General features: G+C 47.8%; 1 protein-coding gene across 1 annotated transcript in view; it reads left to right on the forward strand.

Annotated features, from left to right (window-relative positions):
* Window positions 1-12,932: 12,932 nt before the first annotated feature.
* Window positions 12,933-18,745, forward strand: part of QSOX1 (quiescin sulfhydryl oxidase 1) — a 35,269-nt gene continuing 29,456 nt past the window's right edge. Inside the window, exon 1 of the mRNA XM_045877236.3 lies at window positions 12,933-13,271. Within this exon, the coding sequence (XP_045733192.1) occupies window positions 13,010-13,271 (262 nt within the window). The 5' untranslated portion in view covers window positions 12,933-13,009. The remainder of the gene's footprint in view (window positions 13,272-18,745) is intronic.

Consider the following 18,745-nt stretch of genomic DNA (forward strand, 5'->3'; position numbering starts at 1 on the left):
TACAGATAAAATCAAATTCAAGGTTAAAGAGTGTTACTAAGATAAAAAGGGATATTTTGTAATGTAAAAAATAAAAGGAAGATGAAAGACCTGTACCCCCAGAACTATAAAATATTGATGAAAAAACTGAAGATGACACAAACAAATGGAAAGATAGTCCATGCTCATGGTCTAAAGAACCAATATTGTTAAAATGTCCATATTACCCAAAGCAATCTACAGATTCAATGCAATCTCTATCAAAATACCAACATTTTTCACAGAATGAGAACAAATAATCCTAAAATTTGTATGGAACCACAAAAGACACCAAATAGCCAAAGCAATCTTGAGAAAAAACAAAGCTGGAGGTATCCTAATCCCAGATTGCAAGATATACTACAAAACTGTAGTCATCAAAACAGTGTGGTACTGGCACAAAAACAGACACATAGATCAACAGAATAGGATAGAGAGGCCAAAAATAAACCCATGCCTATATGGTCAATTAATCTATGACAAAAGAGGCAAGAATATACAATAGGGAAAAGACAGTCTCTTCAACAAATGGTGTTGGGAAAATTGGACAGCTACATGCAAAAGAATGAAACTGGACAACTTTCTTATACCATACACAAAAATAAAATGAGTAAAAACCTAAATTTGAGACCTAAAACCATAAAACTCCTAGAAAAAAACATAGGCAGCAATTTCCTTGACATCAGCCATAGAATCATTTTTCTAGATATGTCTTCTCAGACAAGGGAAACAAAGCAAAATTATTGGGACTACACCAAAATAAAAAGTTTTTGCACAGCGAAGGAAACCATCAACAAACAATAAGACAACCTACTGAATGGGAGAAGATATTTGCAGATGATATATCCTATAAGGGGCTAATATCCAAAATATATAAAGAACTTACACAACTCAACATGCAAAACAAACAAACAAACAAACAAAACAACCCAGTTAAAAAATGGACAGAGGACCTGAATAGACATTTAATTTTTTGTCTATTCAATTGTCTATTTAATTGTCTATTAATAATAGACAATAGCTCTGGGAAAGGGTCCAGAGGAGAGGGTCTGGGAAGGACTCTGCAGCTGCCTGTTGGCCTCTGTCCAGGACCCCTGCTTCAGATCTGGGCTGCAGGCACGGAGCTCTGGTCAGTGACAGAGCGGCGGCGGCATTAGGAATCCCCTCCCCTGCCTCATTCTCTACTCGCCCCTTAGCTCTCAGCTCAGGGAAGCTTCTCTGACACCTTCTGTATTATTTTATTCGGGATACTCCATAGCTCTCCTTCATGACCTTTTCACGCTTTAAAATTATAGATTTATTGGTGCAATTCTTTGATCTGCATCTCTTCCTCTAAACTGTAAACTTGAGAGCAAGGGCCATGTCTTGTGCTCACCACCAGGGGCAGATTCAGGTTTTGAGGGGACGGAAGATTTTTATCGTCTGGGGAGGGAGACCCTCTTTAAGAAAATAAATATATAATTATAAAGCTCAAATTAACTATAAATAAATACTCACTTAGAGGGAGCATTGGAATTGCCACGAACTCCTAGAGCTTAGGAGATGTTCTGAGGAGCTCACTTAGACAATTTAGTAGACATACTTACATAGAAATGCTTCCTGGTGGTAACCAGGCTTCCTCTGGCTACTTCAAACATCCCACATTTCCCAGCGCTCACAAGGGCTGGGCAAGTGAGGAGCCTGAAGCTTCATCTTCATTAGCTGCTCAGTACGTCCATCTCTGTTCATCACCATATCCCCAGTACCTAGCACCATGCTGGATATACAGTAGATGCTCAAGGATTCACAGCTGCTGTAATGGTAATGATTATCTTTCTTCTTGCCCACATCTGAGTGTTGACCAGAATATGCAAAGACAAGAGAGGAGAAGAGAGATCTCATCTCATCTCACACCACCAGTAAATGGGTGAAGTAGACAACCACAAGTGTGATTACTTTTTAGGACTAGATTAATATGTCACCAGAAAGGACAGGAAGGTGGGTAACTTTTGTTCCAGATGGCAAGGCAAAGTTGGGAAGAGAAGACCAGGAAGGTCAGTTGGGAAAATTCAGGCCCACAAAGTGGCTGATGGGGCATTTTATGTTTTTATGAAAATACAGTAGCAGATAACACATTCAAACTTCCATTTTACTTGATTTTTAAAATATTTTATTTATTTATTTGAGAGAGAGAGAGCATGAGCAGAGGAAGGAAGAAGGAGAGGGAGAAGCAGACTCCCCACTGAGCAAGGAGTCCAATGTGGGACTCAATCCCAGGACCACGAGATCATGACCTGAGCTGAAGGCCCGCGCTCTAAGCCACCTGAGCCACCCAGGCGGCCCTTATTTTTTATGTTTTAATATTTTTTTTAAGTAGGCTCCACACCCAGCATGGAGCCCAACGTGGGGCTTGAACTCATAAACCTGAGATCAAGACCTGAGCTGAGATCAAGAGTCAGACGCTTAACCAACTGAGCCACACAGGCGCCCCCAAACTTCCATTTTAGACCAGAGGTTATGGTGCCCAGCTGCCTATGAGACAAGGCTAACCACTGAACTGCAGAGCTTGGCACTCAGAGAGATGTAATGGCTCTGTGCCCAGACATAGCCCATCTAGAAAGCCCATCCATCCAACAGGAGCATCCTCTCAAGGAGCTAGGCAGGAGGGTGGAATCCAGGGCTGAAGGGGTGTGGCTGAACCACGCACGGGCAAGAGCATGGAGCAAGTGGTTTCCATAAAGAAGGAGGGTGAAGCCTCAAGAAATCTTTCAGGATGTTAGCTGATAGCAAGGCCATCATAAAATAAGAATGCAACATCTGGATTCTGATATGGTCACCTGAGAACATAACACTCCATATTTCATTTGGGCAATTGATGCAGCAAGCACTGAGAGCTGCTGTGGGCTAGGCAAGTTCTTGCAAGGTATTCTTTCTTCTTTATGTATGTTTCGTCCCATTTTTGCACCCAAATGGCTTGAGTCAAGTTTATCCGGATACCTGAAAATCTCTAGTATATTCATGATACATCTTGACATAGGTAATGTGACCCCCAGATGTATCAGACCTCAGCCTTCCCTACTATTTTTTAAAACAACTCTTAGTTGTGCCCTACTGTCCCAGGCACTGTGCTAGACTCTCACATTCTCCCATCTGATCCTTACACTTATGCCTCCTAGTGGTGGTCCTCATCTGCTTTGGTCTGCACAGCCCCATCCGACCTCTTTCCCAGATAACAGTAATTCTTTTGGGGCGGTGGAGGGAGGGGAACTGCTCCTTTCTTACTCCGGACATGTAGTCCTGGTTGGGGCTGCCAATTCCTGTGCTCACCCCGCTACCTAGAGGAATGGATAAGTTGCCTGGGATGAACCAGTGGTGATACACCATCTCCCTGTTCATTGTGAGTGATCTGGGAATGAACACATAACCCAGGCCTGGCCAGAATTTTTCCCCAGTACGTTTTAAACTAGGGTCAGGAGACAAGTCCTGTCTTTTCCCTCTGACCTCAAAGACGAAAGCATAGGACTACAGTTCTAGACTTTTGGAAGCAGCCAGGCTGCGAGAATAAAGCCAATGTGGAGACTAGAAGTGCAGAGAGACAGAGGGAGCCCAGGTGTCTCTGAGGTCAGATATGCCTTTGCCCTACCCTTGACTTGGTTCCTCGAGGCCATTGATTCCCCTTTCCTGCTTTAGCCAGTTTAGTTTAGGATTTCACGGAATGTAACCAAGAGTCTTCTGAAGGTGTTCTTTATTCAGACAAATCCGAGTCTCAGGCAGCCCCTGCAGCAGGCCAAGAGTGTCAGATCCTGTTCCTCTGAGTTTGGACATGCTTTTGAAATTCTCTTGCTTCCTTTATATCTGCTACCCCTAGCACAGTGGTTAGAAGCTCACAGCTCGGGCTTCAGCTCACAGCACTGCTAAGATAGGCTGGAATCGTCAAAGACTTGACTACAATTCTGAGAGGTGACAGCAAGCAAATAAATAATAGGAAGCAATAAATGTACAAAACAGACATGATTGCAGAGCACAAGTCTTCAGCTAGCTCGCCACAGGGCCTGCAGACCCATTCGACTGCGTGAGCTATACTGAGAATTGCTTCATTCTCACCCCGAAGATGTGGCAAAAGATTTTAGCAATCCAGCCTGGGAGCCCTGCTTGCTAGCTGAGTCTGACCACACATAGAGAGCATGGTTTAAAACATTAGCTAATTAAAAAAAATTAAAACGTGGCAAACCAAATCTGATTTATAGATGCAATGCAATCCCAATCAAAATCCCAGCAGGCTTTTTTTTTAATTTTAGAATTCATTAGCTGATTCTAAAATTCACATAGAAACGTAAAGAACTAGAATAGCCAAAACAATTTTGAAAAAGAGAAACAAAATCAGAGGATGTCTGCTAATTAAAGAATTACTATAGCGATTCCTTGAAAAGTTAAACATATGTAAACAAATGTAAAAGTTGAAACTATAATACTTCTAGAAGAAAACATATAAGAAAATCTTTGTGACCCTGGGGTAGGCAAAAATTTCTTAAGACACAAAAAATACAAACCTTAAAAAAAAATGGATAAATTAGACTTCATGAAAATAAAAAACTTTTTTTTTTTTAAGATTTAATTTATTTATTTGAGAGAGAGAATGAGACAGAGAGAGAGCATGAGACAGGGCAGGGTCAGAGGGAGAAGCAGACTCCCTGCTGAGTGGGGAGCCTGATGCGGGACTCGTTCCCGGGCCTCCAGGATCATGACCTGAGCCGAAGGTAGTCACCCAACCAACTGAGCCACCCAGGCGCCCTTCCACTCTGCAAGAGACACCATTAAGAAAATGAATAGGCAAGCTATTAGCTGATAGAAAACGTTTGCAAAGTATATATCTGACAAGGATTTGCATCTAGCAAATATGCACATATATATGTGCAGAACTCTTACAACTCAGTAATAAGTCAACCAAATCTTTCAAAAAGGTACACAAAGGGGCACCTAGGTGGCTCAGTTGATTGAGCGTCTGACTCCTGATTTCAAGTCAGGTCATGATCTCAGGGTTGTGGGATTGAGCCCCGCATCAGGCTCCACGTTCAGTGTGGAGTTGGCTTGAATTCTCTCTCTCCCGCTCCCTTCCCCCTGCTTGTACTCTCTCTCTCTAAATAAAATCTTTGAAAAGTAAAAATAAAAAGGTACCCCAAATTTTGATACTTCATATACAGAAAAAGATTTAAGAGCCATGAAAAGATGTCCAATCATTAGTTACCAAGGAAATGCAAATTAAAACCAAAATGAGATGTCACTACCACCTACCAGAATAGCTAACATTAAAAAAAGATGGACACCACCGAATCTTCGCAAGGATACAGTGCATGCTGGACTCTCATACATTGCTGGTGGGAATATGAAATGACACAACCACTTTGAGAAAAGATCAGCAACTTCCAATACTGAACACTGTAATCCCCCCGTATCTGCAGGGGGTTTGTTCCAAGACCCTCAGGGGATGCCTGAAACCACGGATAGTATTGAACCCTATATATGTGATGTTTTTCCTGTACGTACACACCTATGATAAAGGTTAATGAGAAATTAGGCACAGTAGGAGATTAACAACAATAACTAATATTAAAATAGAATAACGATAACACCACACTGTAATAAAAATTATGTACATGGAGTCTCTTATTGTACTGTCCTCACCCTTCTTCTTGAGATGAGAGAATGCCTGTGTGACGGATGAAGCGAGGGAATGACGTAAGCCTTCTTCAGTCAGCAGAAAGATCATCTGCTTCTGGTTCCTCTTGACAGCAGGTAACTGAAACCATGGAAAGGAAAACTGTGGACAGAGGCAGAGGGGGGCCTACTGTCCACACCAAACCTGTGACACAGAAATCCGCCCCCCCCGCCAAGATGGAGGTCTCTTGGGTGTAGAGGCTGAGTCTCCTCAGATCTGCCAGCCTGCGGGAGGGGGAGGTCAGCTTGCTGGCCACGCTCAGCCCCTGTAGAGAGGGCCTGTAGTCAAGAGACATGTTTAATTACAGGGAGAAGTGTAAGGAACACTTCATGGAGGCACCTCTAAGCCTCATTCTGCAATCAGCTTGATCTGTAAGAAAGCAGAGGAGTTGGCATCTCTATTTGTTTCTTGTGCTTGTTCCTTACTGGAGAGGGGACACAGTGGTATTACTCATTAACACAGACCCTCAACCCCCTCCCCAATCCCCTTTGCTGAGCAGCGTGCTGCTCGTAAGCACTTGATTATCCCAAACTGGGGGGTGATTACCGTTAGCTTTCTGCTGAGATCCGTGCACCGTATGCCTTCTAGACAGCTCACCAGAACTTCTTGCTCCAAGCTCCAGATTCCAGACTGGGGACAATGTCTTTCTGCAGTGGGCAACTGGCCCCGGAAATGCCCTCACTCTGATGCCAAGACCGGGCCTCTACACCTAAGTGTGGCCTGACCTTCACACATTCGACTGCAAGTCAACCAACCACTCAAACTCTTTTCCTGTTTTTTATGGGCCATCAAAATTTCCAAACTATTTTGGGGACCAAAATAGGGTGCCAACTTTTCATTTTATTCATCCTCTATCATCATCATTCATTTTTAAAAAATAGATTGTATCTTTTTTTAATAGAATATATCTTTTAGAGCAGTTTTAGGCTCCCAGCAAAACTGAGCAGAAAGTACAGAGAATTCTCACACACCTCGCTGTCACTACACATACTTCTCCCACCATCAACATCCTGCTGCAAAGTGGTACATTTGTTATAATCTATGACCCTCCTTTGGCACATCATTATTGCCTGAAGTCTATAGTTTACATAGACTTTACATCGTTCACCCTTGGTGTTGGGCATTCTACGCTTCTTGAAAACTCTACAATGACCTGGATTCACCATTACGGGATCACACAGAGTAGTTTTGCTGCCCTAAATATACTCTGTGCTTATCTATTCATCCCTCAATCATTTCATTTTTTTTAAGAAACACTTAAGAAATCAGAAAAGAATCTCAACATAGAAATTTTTAACCTGGGCGCCTGGGTGGCTCAGTCGGTTAAACGGCTGCCTTCGGCTCCGGTCATGATCCCAGGGTCCCGGGATCAAGCCCCACATCAGGCTCCCTGCTCAGCGGGTAGCCTGCTTCTCCCCTCCCTCTGCCTGCCACTCCTCCTGCTTGTGCTCGCTCTCTCTCTCAGATAGATGGATAAAATCCTTTTTTTAAAAAAAAGATTAAAAAAAAAAAGATATTTTTAACCCTTGGACTGGTGAAACTAGTCTGAGGACAAGTGGAACTGCAGCCAAATAAGACAATCACCACAGCATTCATAGACAAGAACTCTGCACCTCAAGTGGTCTCTGTGCCCATTTTACAGATGAGGAAACTGAAGCTCAGCCAAGTAGAGGTAGTGGCCAAGGACTGAAACCCAAGGACCTTAATTCCAGAGATCAAGCACTCAACTGCCACACTCCAGTGTCTTCCTAAAGAGTTCCCAGACCAGTAGCTTTGAGGTAGAAGGAGGGTTTCCCCATGCTAGCCCCAGGTGACTGCTCTCTTCTGACCCCTCCCTCCACACGCACATGCAATGTGCAACTTCCAACATGTACGATATCATTGTATTGGTCTTCTCTTCAGGCAAATTCTGAGAAGGCTTTTTGTCATAAACCAAGAAGTTTATGAATTCCGTCCCTTCTCAGGCCTAGTGTTACACTTTATAGTTATGTGTATTTATCTGCGATACAGGAACTACAGGACACACCCTTACACCGTGGCAGAAAATATTTTAAATTAAGACCCCTACTCCAGAAACCTAAAGGTCTCTCAAATAAATCGCACAGGATCACTAAGTTGGCAAAGTCCCCAGAAGCCTTCTACGGGGAGCACTGGGCAGCCTCTGCCCAGCACTCAGTGATGTGGTCTTCTTGCTTTTGACCTCAGGCCTCATTTGATGACTTGCAGGTTCCCAGAAGCTTTCACTCCTGATAAGAGCCAGAGAGCCTAAACAACAAGGCCTCGAGTTTATAGCCTTTCATCTTCATTCCACTTTAAATAGTTTGTCCTTCTGGGGCACCTGGGTGGCTCAGTCATTGAGCATCTGCCTTCTGCTCAGGTCATGGTCCCAGGGGCCTGGGATCCAGTCCCGCATCGGGCTCCCTGCTCCGAGGGAAGCCTGCTTCTCCCTCTCCCACTCCCCCTGCTTGTGTTCCCTCTCTCGCTGTATCTCTCTCTGTCAAATAAATAAAATCTTTAAAATAAATAAATAGTTTGTCCTTCTGTGTGTTGAGGTGGGGGTGGGGCTATTCCCATTGAATTGCCATCCCATGACCTAGGATGAGGGAAGCTGTACATGAACATGGGGTTCTGCCCCGGATATTCCATTCACACACACCCCCTTCTCAATACTTCAACCGTCATGTTGGAAAGCCTGACAAAAATGGACTCTACCATTGCCTTGCTGTTGGGGAAGGTCATCAAAAAGACGAGACTGCTAATTGACCTGTGAGCTGGACCCGAGCACTTGGAGGCTCCTCAGCCCTTCCTCTGTCCTTGGAATGTGGGTTCTGCTTGCCTCTCCTAGAGGCTCCTAGAGCCTGCTCCAAGGACGGAGCCTGGAGATAGTGATGTGGTGTTAAGAACACTTACACGCTTTATGTGACTGAATCCTTTTAAAGGCCTCTTTATGTTCTTTTAAAATTTGGCAGGCGAGTGCAGGAATCCATTAGTCGTACTGCTGCCCAAGACAAGCCTCATACAGAAGTTCCCTCGGTTTATTAAAACTGCCACCTGCCAAGCTGGAGTGGCCTGCTTCTCCCTTCTGTCCCTCCCTGCCCTCCGAGGACAGGGTCCAGTTTCAGATTACACCTGGGAAGTTCCTGGGAGGGTTATGAAGCCATTCTTGCTGTGTGGCCTTGACCAAGTCTCTGGACTTCTCTGGGCCTCTGTCTCCTCTAAGATAAGAATATAGCAACTGGACTAAGTGTGAGGGGGAAGGGACGTACATGTTGGAAGGGAAGCTGGGAAGGGACGGCTTAGCCCCCTCTTCTGCTGGCTTTCTCTCGCTCCAGTGGTCAGGTGGATCTCCAGCCCTCTGCTCCTACCCAAGAGACTCGCAGAAGGACAGTCAGGGATTTTCGTGTTTCCATTCTCATCTCTAAGGCTTCGAAGGGCTCACATTTAGGGACTCTGTACAAGGGTATTCTCTACTCTCTACCTTCTTCCAACCCGCCTTTTGTCTCGGAAGCCAACTTCCATGGACTACAGGCAGGGCGCCCTCCCCTCTGGCTTTGACTGGGTTTGGCCAATGGGAGGTGCTGGCGGAGGACTAGCCAAGGAAGAGGTAGAAGTAAGACTCTCCCGGTGCCTCCCCGCTCTCCTCCCCACTTCCCTGCAGTGGCGGCATCTGGCAGTTCCAGCTCTGGTTGGGTGGCCCCTCTTCCTTGACTCCAGCTCTCACAGGTTCCATCACCAAGTTCCTTTACCTTCTCTCCTCCAGTGGAGGGGCGCTCAAAGGACTTTTTGCTGTCACCCCTTTACCCTGCACACACCTCTGCAGACAATGCTTCCGTTAACAAACACTTCAAATGTGCTTTCTCTTTCCTGCCATACCTCTCTGACGCAGACTCTCAGTACCTCTCTTCTGGCTTTCAGAACTGGTATTCTAACCAACCCCGGCTATGGGGAGGTTCATCTGTAAGATCAAGAGGCGAGTTTTGAAGGGACAAACCCAAGATCTCTTTGCTGCTGGGCACTTGTCTTCCAGCTACACACACCCTCTCTCCTCCTCGGTGCAAATGAGTGAATGGAAAGTCATCTAATGGTTGGCTACCGGGTGACATGTTTTACCAAACACAATCCTGTTGCTCACCATAATTATCTGTATTTGTGTATAAGCTGCATTCCTCTGACCATCTGTCTTATTTTTGGTTGACCGACTCCCAAATTCCCTCTCTTTTATTCATGCATAATACATGAATGATTCACAAGTGGGAAAGTCAACAGGGCTCCTTCTACGCCAGTCTCCTCATCTGTAGCAATGGGATAATAAGACTATCAACCTCATAGAGTTGGTGTGAGAATTAAATGAGTAACATCTGTAAGTGTTTAGAACAGCAGGTGCAAAGTATTATCTAACACTATTATTGTACTCTCTCGTCTGGTTCCTCTTGCCTCACCTTCCTACAGCTTGTATGTAGGAAGGGGAGTAGGGGACCTGGGTAGGAATTCCTAAGTCCCCCACCCCCACCCCACCCCCACCACTTTCAATGTTTTCCTCAGCTTTCCCCTCCCCCTCCATATCCCACTGCTGAGTAGATTTCCTTCTTTGCCATCTTTTTATCCCAGGAAGCTTCTGGAAGGGCAACCAGGGCAAGTTGTGATCCTTATGTTTTCTGCTTTCAATTCCAGACCAGTGGTTTTCAGATCGTGGCCTGGAGAGCCCTGAGGCTCCCAAGAAGCCCCCCAGACCCCAGAAAGTGGGTGTCCCTCCAGGTCACACTCTTTAGCTTGCTTTTATCTGTTCAAGCTTCCTTTCAAGATTCTGTTTGATCAAAGGCTTCCAAGACTTTAAAGAGTTGAAAATCCCTGTTCCGAGATATTGCAACTCTCAGTCTTAATTTCTTGACCCCCATTGCCAAGAAACTTTCTCTACGTCATTCAAATAGTTTGTATTCTTTTCCACTTCTGATGCTCTGAAATGGATATGTGAACAAGCAAATCTTTGTGTACTCGTCTGGGATGTCTTTCCCAGGTGCTCCACACATTCAGCCAATATTGTCTCCCTAATTCTCAGGCCTCTAGGGAAGATAACTACAGCACTGTTTAACAATAGAGACACTTGAAGGCACTTGACTTTTACTGGCACCCCAGCCAGCCACTGGAATACTTCCAAGCCCAGGAATCAAAAGACTACTAGGACTCTATCCTGATAAGCCTGGGCCAAGCCTGGCCCTAAGACTGCTAGGAGAGAGGGAAGCTCCCTGGACTGGCAGGGAGGAGCACTCAGCATCTGAAATTTGCTGTGGGAGTTTGGGGAGGTACTAACACCCAACCGGTCAACATATGATTTCTTCATGCAGTTCAAGACCTTGGGGACAGAGACTATGAATACAGGAAAGGAGCAAAAGCCCTAAGGTGCAGATCTCTGCCTGGAATGCCTTCACCTTAGATTGCTACACACTCCCTCTCATACTTCATTTGGCTCAAATGTTACCTCATTAGAACTGCCTTAAGACTGGGGGCAAGAGAAGCCCCTACCTTGGGTTCTGAGCTCTCTGGCCCTCCTCTAACCATACCCCTTTCCACAGAGCAAGAAGCCCATGGGCCAAGGGGATGTGCCCACCCAAAACTCCTGCTCCTCACCCCGTCTTAGATCATACTGTGGGTACCCAAGGCCCTAGAATTCTCTGTCCCTATAGCACCGGGCCAGCTTCTAGAGATTGCATTGGCCTTCCCACCCTCTTCAGGAGCCAAGAAACAGCTATTTGTAGGAGGTGTGGATGAAGCTCAGATGTGCAGACCCAAATATGACAGGTGTGGGCACGCGGTCTGTTGAAGTATGGGACAGAGTTGGAGTGCAAAGAGTAGGAGGAAGGTCGAGGGCCAGGGACCAGTTACCACCTAAGCCACCCCATTCCAGTGCACATCTTGGGGGAGTCCAGGAATTCTAAACTTAAATTTGGCCTTCTAGATTATGATGAAGGTACACTGTCACAATGAAAGGATAGGAATTTTACATACCAGTTTAACTTGGTTTGTAATTTTTAAATATGCAGACATACAATAAGTACTTCTCCATTTGTACTTCTGACCCTGGCCCTGTAAATAGGAGGGGTAGACCCACCCCTGATCACACTGTGTAAAATAAAATAGCACTTCCTCTGTCACTCTATTCTTACCCTACTGTATAGTTCTTCATAGCATTTGTCACCATTAGATCTACATTTACTTGTATATCATCTCTTTATCCCTATCCCCACTAGAATGGAAGTGGGTGATTGTAGAGTCTTGGTTTTGTTTACTGTCTTATTCTTAGTACCTAGAGCAGTGCCTGGCACAAAGAAACCACTCAGTAAACTCAGCTGAAGGAATAATGAGTCGAGTCTCAGATGGCTTACAGATGAGGTGGGCTAAGGGAAAAAAACACACAGGAAAACGATCATGCGTGACAACCCTCTGAGGAGCTCTTTCTCCCCGTAAAATCACACCGCCTAGGAGCTACAAAAGGTGACCAGGGAACATCAACCTAAACACCTTAATACACACGAACACAAAATTAGTTATCGGGTTACTTGTGAGAGGGACACTTGAGTGCGGAGGGCTTCCAGTAGCCTGGAAAATTAGATGTGGAGGACCTGGGCTGCTGGGAGCCCCCACTGGAGGAATCTCCGCACAAACTTACGGGGGTGGCCAGACCTCTGTGCCAGGAAACCCTGTGATTGCAGCGCAATGGCCCACGCCATCCGGCCCAGCCTAAAGTGGGGAGGGAGCTTCTCATCCATGACTGTTTCCCTTGGATGGTCACAGGCCTCAGGAGTGTGGGCACATCTCATCCCTGTGGGGCCATGATGATGATCATAGACCCGGAGACCTTCCCTCTTCTCTCTCACCTGCTTCTAACTCACATCTTATTGCGTGGAGGGATCCCCAGAACTTTCTTGGTACGGCATGAATCGGTCCAATCTATTCCAACTTACTCCTTTTCCGTTAGATACGTGGCTCGTGAGAAGCCAAATGACCTCCTCGAGTCCCCAGCAGCCACCGGAATACCGGTCCGCGCCTCTGCCGGGCAAACGCCCCTCTCGTCTGGGGGTGGGGGCTCCTGGCCCGGGCTGCGCTCCCCGCCCCCTGAGCCCGGAGGCGGGAATCCGCTAGCGCAGCTCCCGGGCCGCGGCGGACCGCGGGGCGGGGAAGGGGGCGGTGCCGGGCCGCGGAGGGGCGGAGCCCCCGAGGCTCCTCCCCGCGACGGACGCTGGAGGAGCCGCGCAGCGGCTGGGCGCCCACTCGTCCGAAACTGGTGCGCGGTGGTGCAGGATGGGCTGGTGCGGCTGCCGCTTCGGGCCGCCGCCGTCGCGGCTGCTGCTGCCGCTGCTGCTGGCGGTGGCCGGCGCCGGCGCGGCCCCGCGCTCCGCGCTCTACTCGTCCTCTGACCCGCTGACGCTGCTGCAGGGAGATACGGTGCGCGGCGCCGTGCTGGGCTCCCGCAGCGCCTGGGCCGTGGAGTTCTTCGCCTCCTGGTGCGGCCACTGCATCGCCTTCGCCCCGACGTGGAAGGCGCTGGCCAACGACGTCAAAGGTGAGGGGCGGGCGGGCCGGGGGAGGGGCGAATCTCCTCGCGCCCCGCGGGCCGATCCCCGCCACCTGCCGGGCCGATCCCGCCACCTGCCGGGCCGATCCCCGCCACCTGCCGGGCCGAGGGCCTCTCCCACCCGGCCCGCCTCCCCCGGCCCGGGGCCTCCGCCCACCTCTTCCTTTCTGCCCCTCGCACTTCCCCCGCGGTTTCCAGCCCTCAACTGCCTTTTTGGCTCCCGCGCCTCGCAGGCTCTTTCCCCTTGGCCGGTGTCCCGAGCTTCTCCCCACTCCCGGCGGCCCGGGCCCTCACACCTGCTCTGCTTTCCCGTCGGTCTTCAGACGGCTTACTGCCCCCATCCCTGCGCCGGCCTCTCCTTTGTTCGTCCTCCTGCTCTGCTGACACCTTACGGCCTCCTCTGCAGTCGCCTGTGGCAGTCCCCTTCCTCTCGCACAGGGACCCATGTCGCCTTCCTGCCGAGTTCCCCGGCTGCCGTGGGATCAGTGCTGGGGAGAAAAGGAACTGACACTCCGTCTGCCAACCCCTTGGCTAGTTGACCAGCTGCCACCTAGACGTCTCTTCTCTTTACTTTTGAGACAGAGTTTTCCTGTGTGGGTTCTAGGCCTCTCCTGACCCAGCGCCTCCAGCTCATTAGCTTCTCGGCCACACCTTCTCTCTTCCCCTTGGCCATGCACCCTCTCAGACCCTTCTGTTTTAACCCATGAACCCAGAGGCCTGACTGAAGGCAGCCTCTTGGTGTGTGTTTGGCCCTTTGCTCCATGTTCCTATTCACTGGCCTGACCCTTAGCACCATATTTCCTTGATTCTAAGCCCCTCAGTTGTGAGACATACCATTCATTTACTAACAGCCTGAGGGGCTAGAGAGATAACAAGACCACTAAATGTATAGATATTTAAAGGTGTACTCTATTAGAGAAATGGTAAATTAAAAAAAAAAACAACTTAAGACTAGAACTGAAAAAAATATGGCAATAATAGTAATTGATATTTACAAGTGCTTACTATATGTCTGACACCTTCCTGGCTAAGTACATGACATGCATTATCTCAGAGTTTCCTTTCCAGAATTTAAGGATCTCTGTGGTGTCACACAGCTGCCTAGCTCAGATAGTGGGTGTTTGGCGGGTGTGGTGGTAGTGATTTGCTTCTGATTTGCTGCCTCTGAATGAAGCTGCTTCCTGATTGTGTTGCTAGGGCCCTGGCTTGGCTCCTGACTGGAAATTATCACTGAATTAGGACTGTGGGCGTCTTAGGGAATAGGCCTGTTTCTAGAGAGAGAACTGGAACTGTTGTTTCCTTGCTGTGCTGTTGGTATTTCTTTTTTTTTTTTAAGATCTTTTTTTATTATTCATTTGAGAGAGAGCAAGAGCACAAACCAGGGGAAGGTCAGAGGGAGAGGGAAAAGCAGACTAGCCGCTGAGCGAGGAACCGGACATGGGACTCAATCCCAGGACCCTTGGATCATGACTTGAGCCGAAGGCAGACACGTAACCAACTGAGCCAGCCAGGCGCCCCTAGTATTTCTTGATCAGCTCAACCATTCGTGGTAGAATAGCGCATTTGTAGGCGTTGGTTTTCAACTCACCGCTTCCCCTGAGCAGCTTGCACAGTGGTTACTGAAGTGGCCAGATGGAAAGATGTATACATTATTAGCCATATGGTCCTGGAAAGTTATTTGTTTTTGTTTTTTTTTTAAGATTTTATTTATTTATTTGACAGAGAGAGACACAGCGAGAGAGGGAACACAAGCAGGGGGAGCGGGAGAGGGAGAAGCAGGCTTCCCGCGGAACAGGGAGCCCGATGCGGGGCTCGATCCCAGGACCCTGGGATCATGACCTGAGCCGAAAGCAGACGCTTAACGACTGAGCCACCCAGGCGCCCCACTGGAAAGTTATTTTTAACAAAACCGATAAACCATTTTACCTCCAGTGTACACGTAGACTTTGTCTGCATGCCTCTCTGGTCTGATCACCTGATTGTGCCATTTCTCAGCAGCTCCTCGCACTGTTATGGTGCTATCAACACATCTGGTCAGGGCAAGGGGGAGGAAGAATGTTGAGCATGGAACTGGAACACCTGAGGAGACGTTAGGTGTTCAGGGGACCTTGTGGGCCTGAAAATCATAAAAATCCCCAGGTCAGTTTCCACCTTGAGGTTATGAGAGGTCTCTAATGGCTGCAGATGAACTCAATCTAGAAGATTCTTATGTCTTAAGATGCTGGAGGGAAGGTTTAGCTTCCAGTTGACTCATGCGTTTGGCCTCTTGCAACCCAGAGTTTTCCAATGAATTGCATAGCCAGACGCTGACCCAGCTTACTCCTGGGCGAGGGTTGCTGCTTCCAAAAGGGGTCTTGCCCTCGTGCATGGAGTGACAGTCTTCCCCTAAAAAACGCAAATCGAAACTTAATCTCCGGGAAGGACAGTGGAAGCATCAGAGTCTGTAGGGAGGAACCACAGTCAATGGGAAGTAGGAAACCAGAGGTCTCACATGAGCCACGGGGTTGGGTCAGCCCCCTTAACAAGATTGTGTTGGGGGAGCATCAGCCGAATCTGGTGTCAGTCTGCGGTGATAAAGAATGCCCCCACTCCCGAATGCAAGCTGGTGCAGCCACTCTGGAAAACTGTATGGAGGTTCCTCAAAAAGTTGAAAATAGAGCTACCATATGATCCAGCAATTGCACTACTGGGTATTTACCCCAAAGATACAAAAGTAGGGATCCGAAGGGGTACGTGCACCCCGATGTTTATAGCAGCAATGTCCACAATAGCCAAACTGTGGAAAGAGCCAAGATGTCCATCGACAGATGAATGGATAAAGAAGATGTGGTATATATATACAATGGAATATTATGCAGCCATCAAAAGGAATGAGATCTTGCCATTTGCAACAACGTGGATGGAACTGGAGGGTATTATGTTGAGTGAAATAAGTCAAACAGAGAAAGACATGTATCATGATCTCACTGATATGAGGAATTCTTAATCGCAGGAAACAAACTGAGTGTTGTTGGAGTGGGGGGTGGGGTGGGAGGGATGGGGTGACTGGGTGATAAACACTGGGGAGGGTATGTGCTCTGGTAAGCGCTGTGAATTGTGCAAGACTGTTGAATCTCAGATCTGTACCTCTGAAACAAATAATGCAATATATGTTAAGAAAAAAAAAAGAAGAAGAAGGTAGCGGGAGGGGAAGAATGAAGCGGGGGAAATCGGAGGGGTAGACGAACCATGAGAGACGATGGACTCTGAAAAACAAACAGGGTTCTAGAGGGGAGGGGGGTGGGAGGATGGGTTAGCCTGGTGGTGGGTATTGAGGAGGGCACATTCTGCATGGAGCACTGGGTGTTATGCACAAACAATGAATCATGGAACACTTCATCTAAAACTAATGATGTAATGTATGGGGATTAACATAGAATAAAAAAAAAAAAAAAAAGAATGCCCCCACTCCCATCCAATGGTGAGGCCCTGCTGAGAAGCCGGGGTTGTGCTTACATCATCTCTGTATTCCTGAGGTTCCTTGAGAAAATGGTTGTGGGTCAGCAGAGGGCTCACGCCACCCCGGAGCCTGTTGGAGTGTGCCCCTGCCTTCTGCCAATGGTAGGAGTATCTGGGCTAGGAGCAGTGAGAGTGTGGAAAGTCATGAGGGGGGAGAAACATCCTGCAACCCTGCCCGGCTGGCCTCAGGCCTTTCTCTGACTGGCTAGGGTGCATTTATTCAGTGACTTGTGGGATGGGTTCTCCGGGACAGTTGTTACCATGGACCAGAGCGCTGGCTTCTGAAGATCTGGCTCCTCCGTTTCTGGTCCAGGAAAGCTCTTCTTGTGTCACCATATGTTTGGGAAATTGATTGTGTTCATCTTAGATCTTCATTACTCTTCACTGGCTAATCAATCCCATGAATATTTGTTAAGTGACCTCTATATGCAGAACATTGTTTACATTGCAGTTTGGGAAATGAACTACACACGGCAGGAAAATTGGCAACAGTGAGAAGCTGTGTTTGAAAAAGGCCGAAGGAGTGGCTCGACTGTTTCTTGTAGGAACTCAGGGCAGGGCGAAGTCATGGAGGGCTAATCTGTCAGCAGGCCTTAATTTAAGCGGTTATTTATTACACACTTGCCTTATGCACTTTGCTAAGGGCCTTTACAGGCCACTAGTACGTATATATGACCTTTATGAGAAAATATCCGAGCAATCGATGGGTTTTTTTTGTTTCTAACAGGTAAGTAACTTGCCCGAGATTGTGCAGATACTGGAGGAGGTTCTCGAACCCATCTCTTTCTCTCTAGAACCTAGGCAGGTGGAGAGGTGGGTGAAGGAGGAGGAGTCCTCCGGGTGGGAAAATGGCCTCTGCCAAGCCACAGAAATGACATTTATAAGGCGTTTGGGTGACACTGAACAGTGGTGGTTGCCTTTTCTTTTCCACGGTGTAGACCACCTCTCTTGTACCCCGTGACGCCTTAGTGCAGAGCTTGGCACAGGGTAGGAGCCCACTGAACAGTTACGCAGGCCAATGGTGTGAGCCTCACAGGATTCTAAATGAGAATATAGTGACCAGGCCCTCTGCTGGTGCCGTGGCTCTTCTGGACTCAGGCCTGGGGTGGCAGCCGGGTGTGAAGGCTAGGGAAGGCATTTTGTCTGTCCCGTGACCTCACTGCCCAGAAGTCTGCAACAGGGAGGAAGGGATGCGGTGGTGATGGCAGGGCATGGGCTAACTCCCTGTCAGGACTCCTGGAGACTTGCATGGAGGTCTGGTTCTGACCACTTGACTAGCTCTTGGTGGTTTGGGTGGGTCTGGCCTCTGTATGAATAGGAGCTTGCTTAACATGGGGAGGACTTGTGGCCATTTTTCATGCTGAGAGTTGTTTGCCATCCAGCACTTGAACAGCTGTTCGAGCTGTAAAGGACAGGAGAGACCATCTATCCTGGTCCCCGTTTGACTCATAAGGCCCAGAAAGGAGACATGTGGCCCTCATGGTGCTTTGGCCACTTAGAGCTCTAGGCAAGTCATGTGACCCCGGGTCCATGCCCCTTCCTGGAGTGGTGAGTGGGGGCGGGGATCCTGCCTCTGACTTCAGAAGGAGCCCATGACTCCCCCTCACTATAGGGTGTCTCTTCACTTGCCACCCAGAGACCATAGATGTCCCAGTTATGCTTGTGTCCCCACACGTCCCCCCTCTCCATTTGCTCATTTACTCTGTTGTTAATAGAGAAGTTACTTTGCCAGGGCAGTAATTGTACCAGGAGACTTTTTTCTCCCCAGGAGTAGGGCTGGGTTGATACTGCTGATGTTAGGTGTTCAGCCCGCAGGTTGTGGTGTTTAAGTCACCTGACACTTTAAAAAGCCTCCCTCGGCCAGTTCTGTTCCTTGACAACCGTGCACTTTACTTAAATGCAGCTTTGCATTACCAGTGGAGCGCCCCGATAAGGGTCCTCTCCATTCCTTGTACAATGACTAG

Source organism: Mirounga angustirostris, unplaced genomic scaffold (assembly GCF_029215605.1).
Source record: "Mirounga angustirostris isolate CCGP_5_RB_7025 unplaced genomic scaffold, mMirAng1.0.hap1 SCAF_6, whole genome shotgun sequence".
NCBI lineage: Eukaryota > Metazoa > Chordata > Mammalia > Carnivora > Phocidae > Mirounga > Mirounga angustirostris.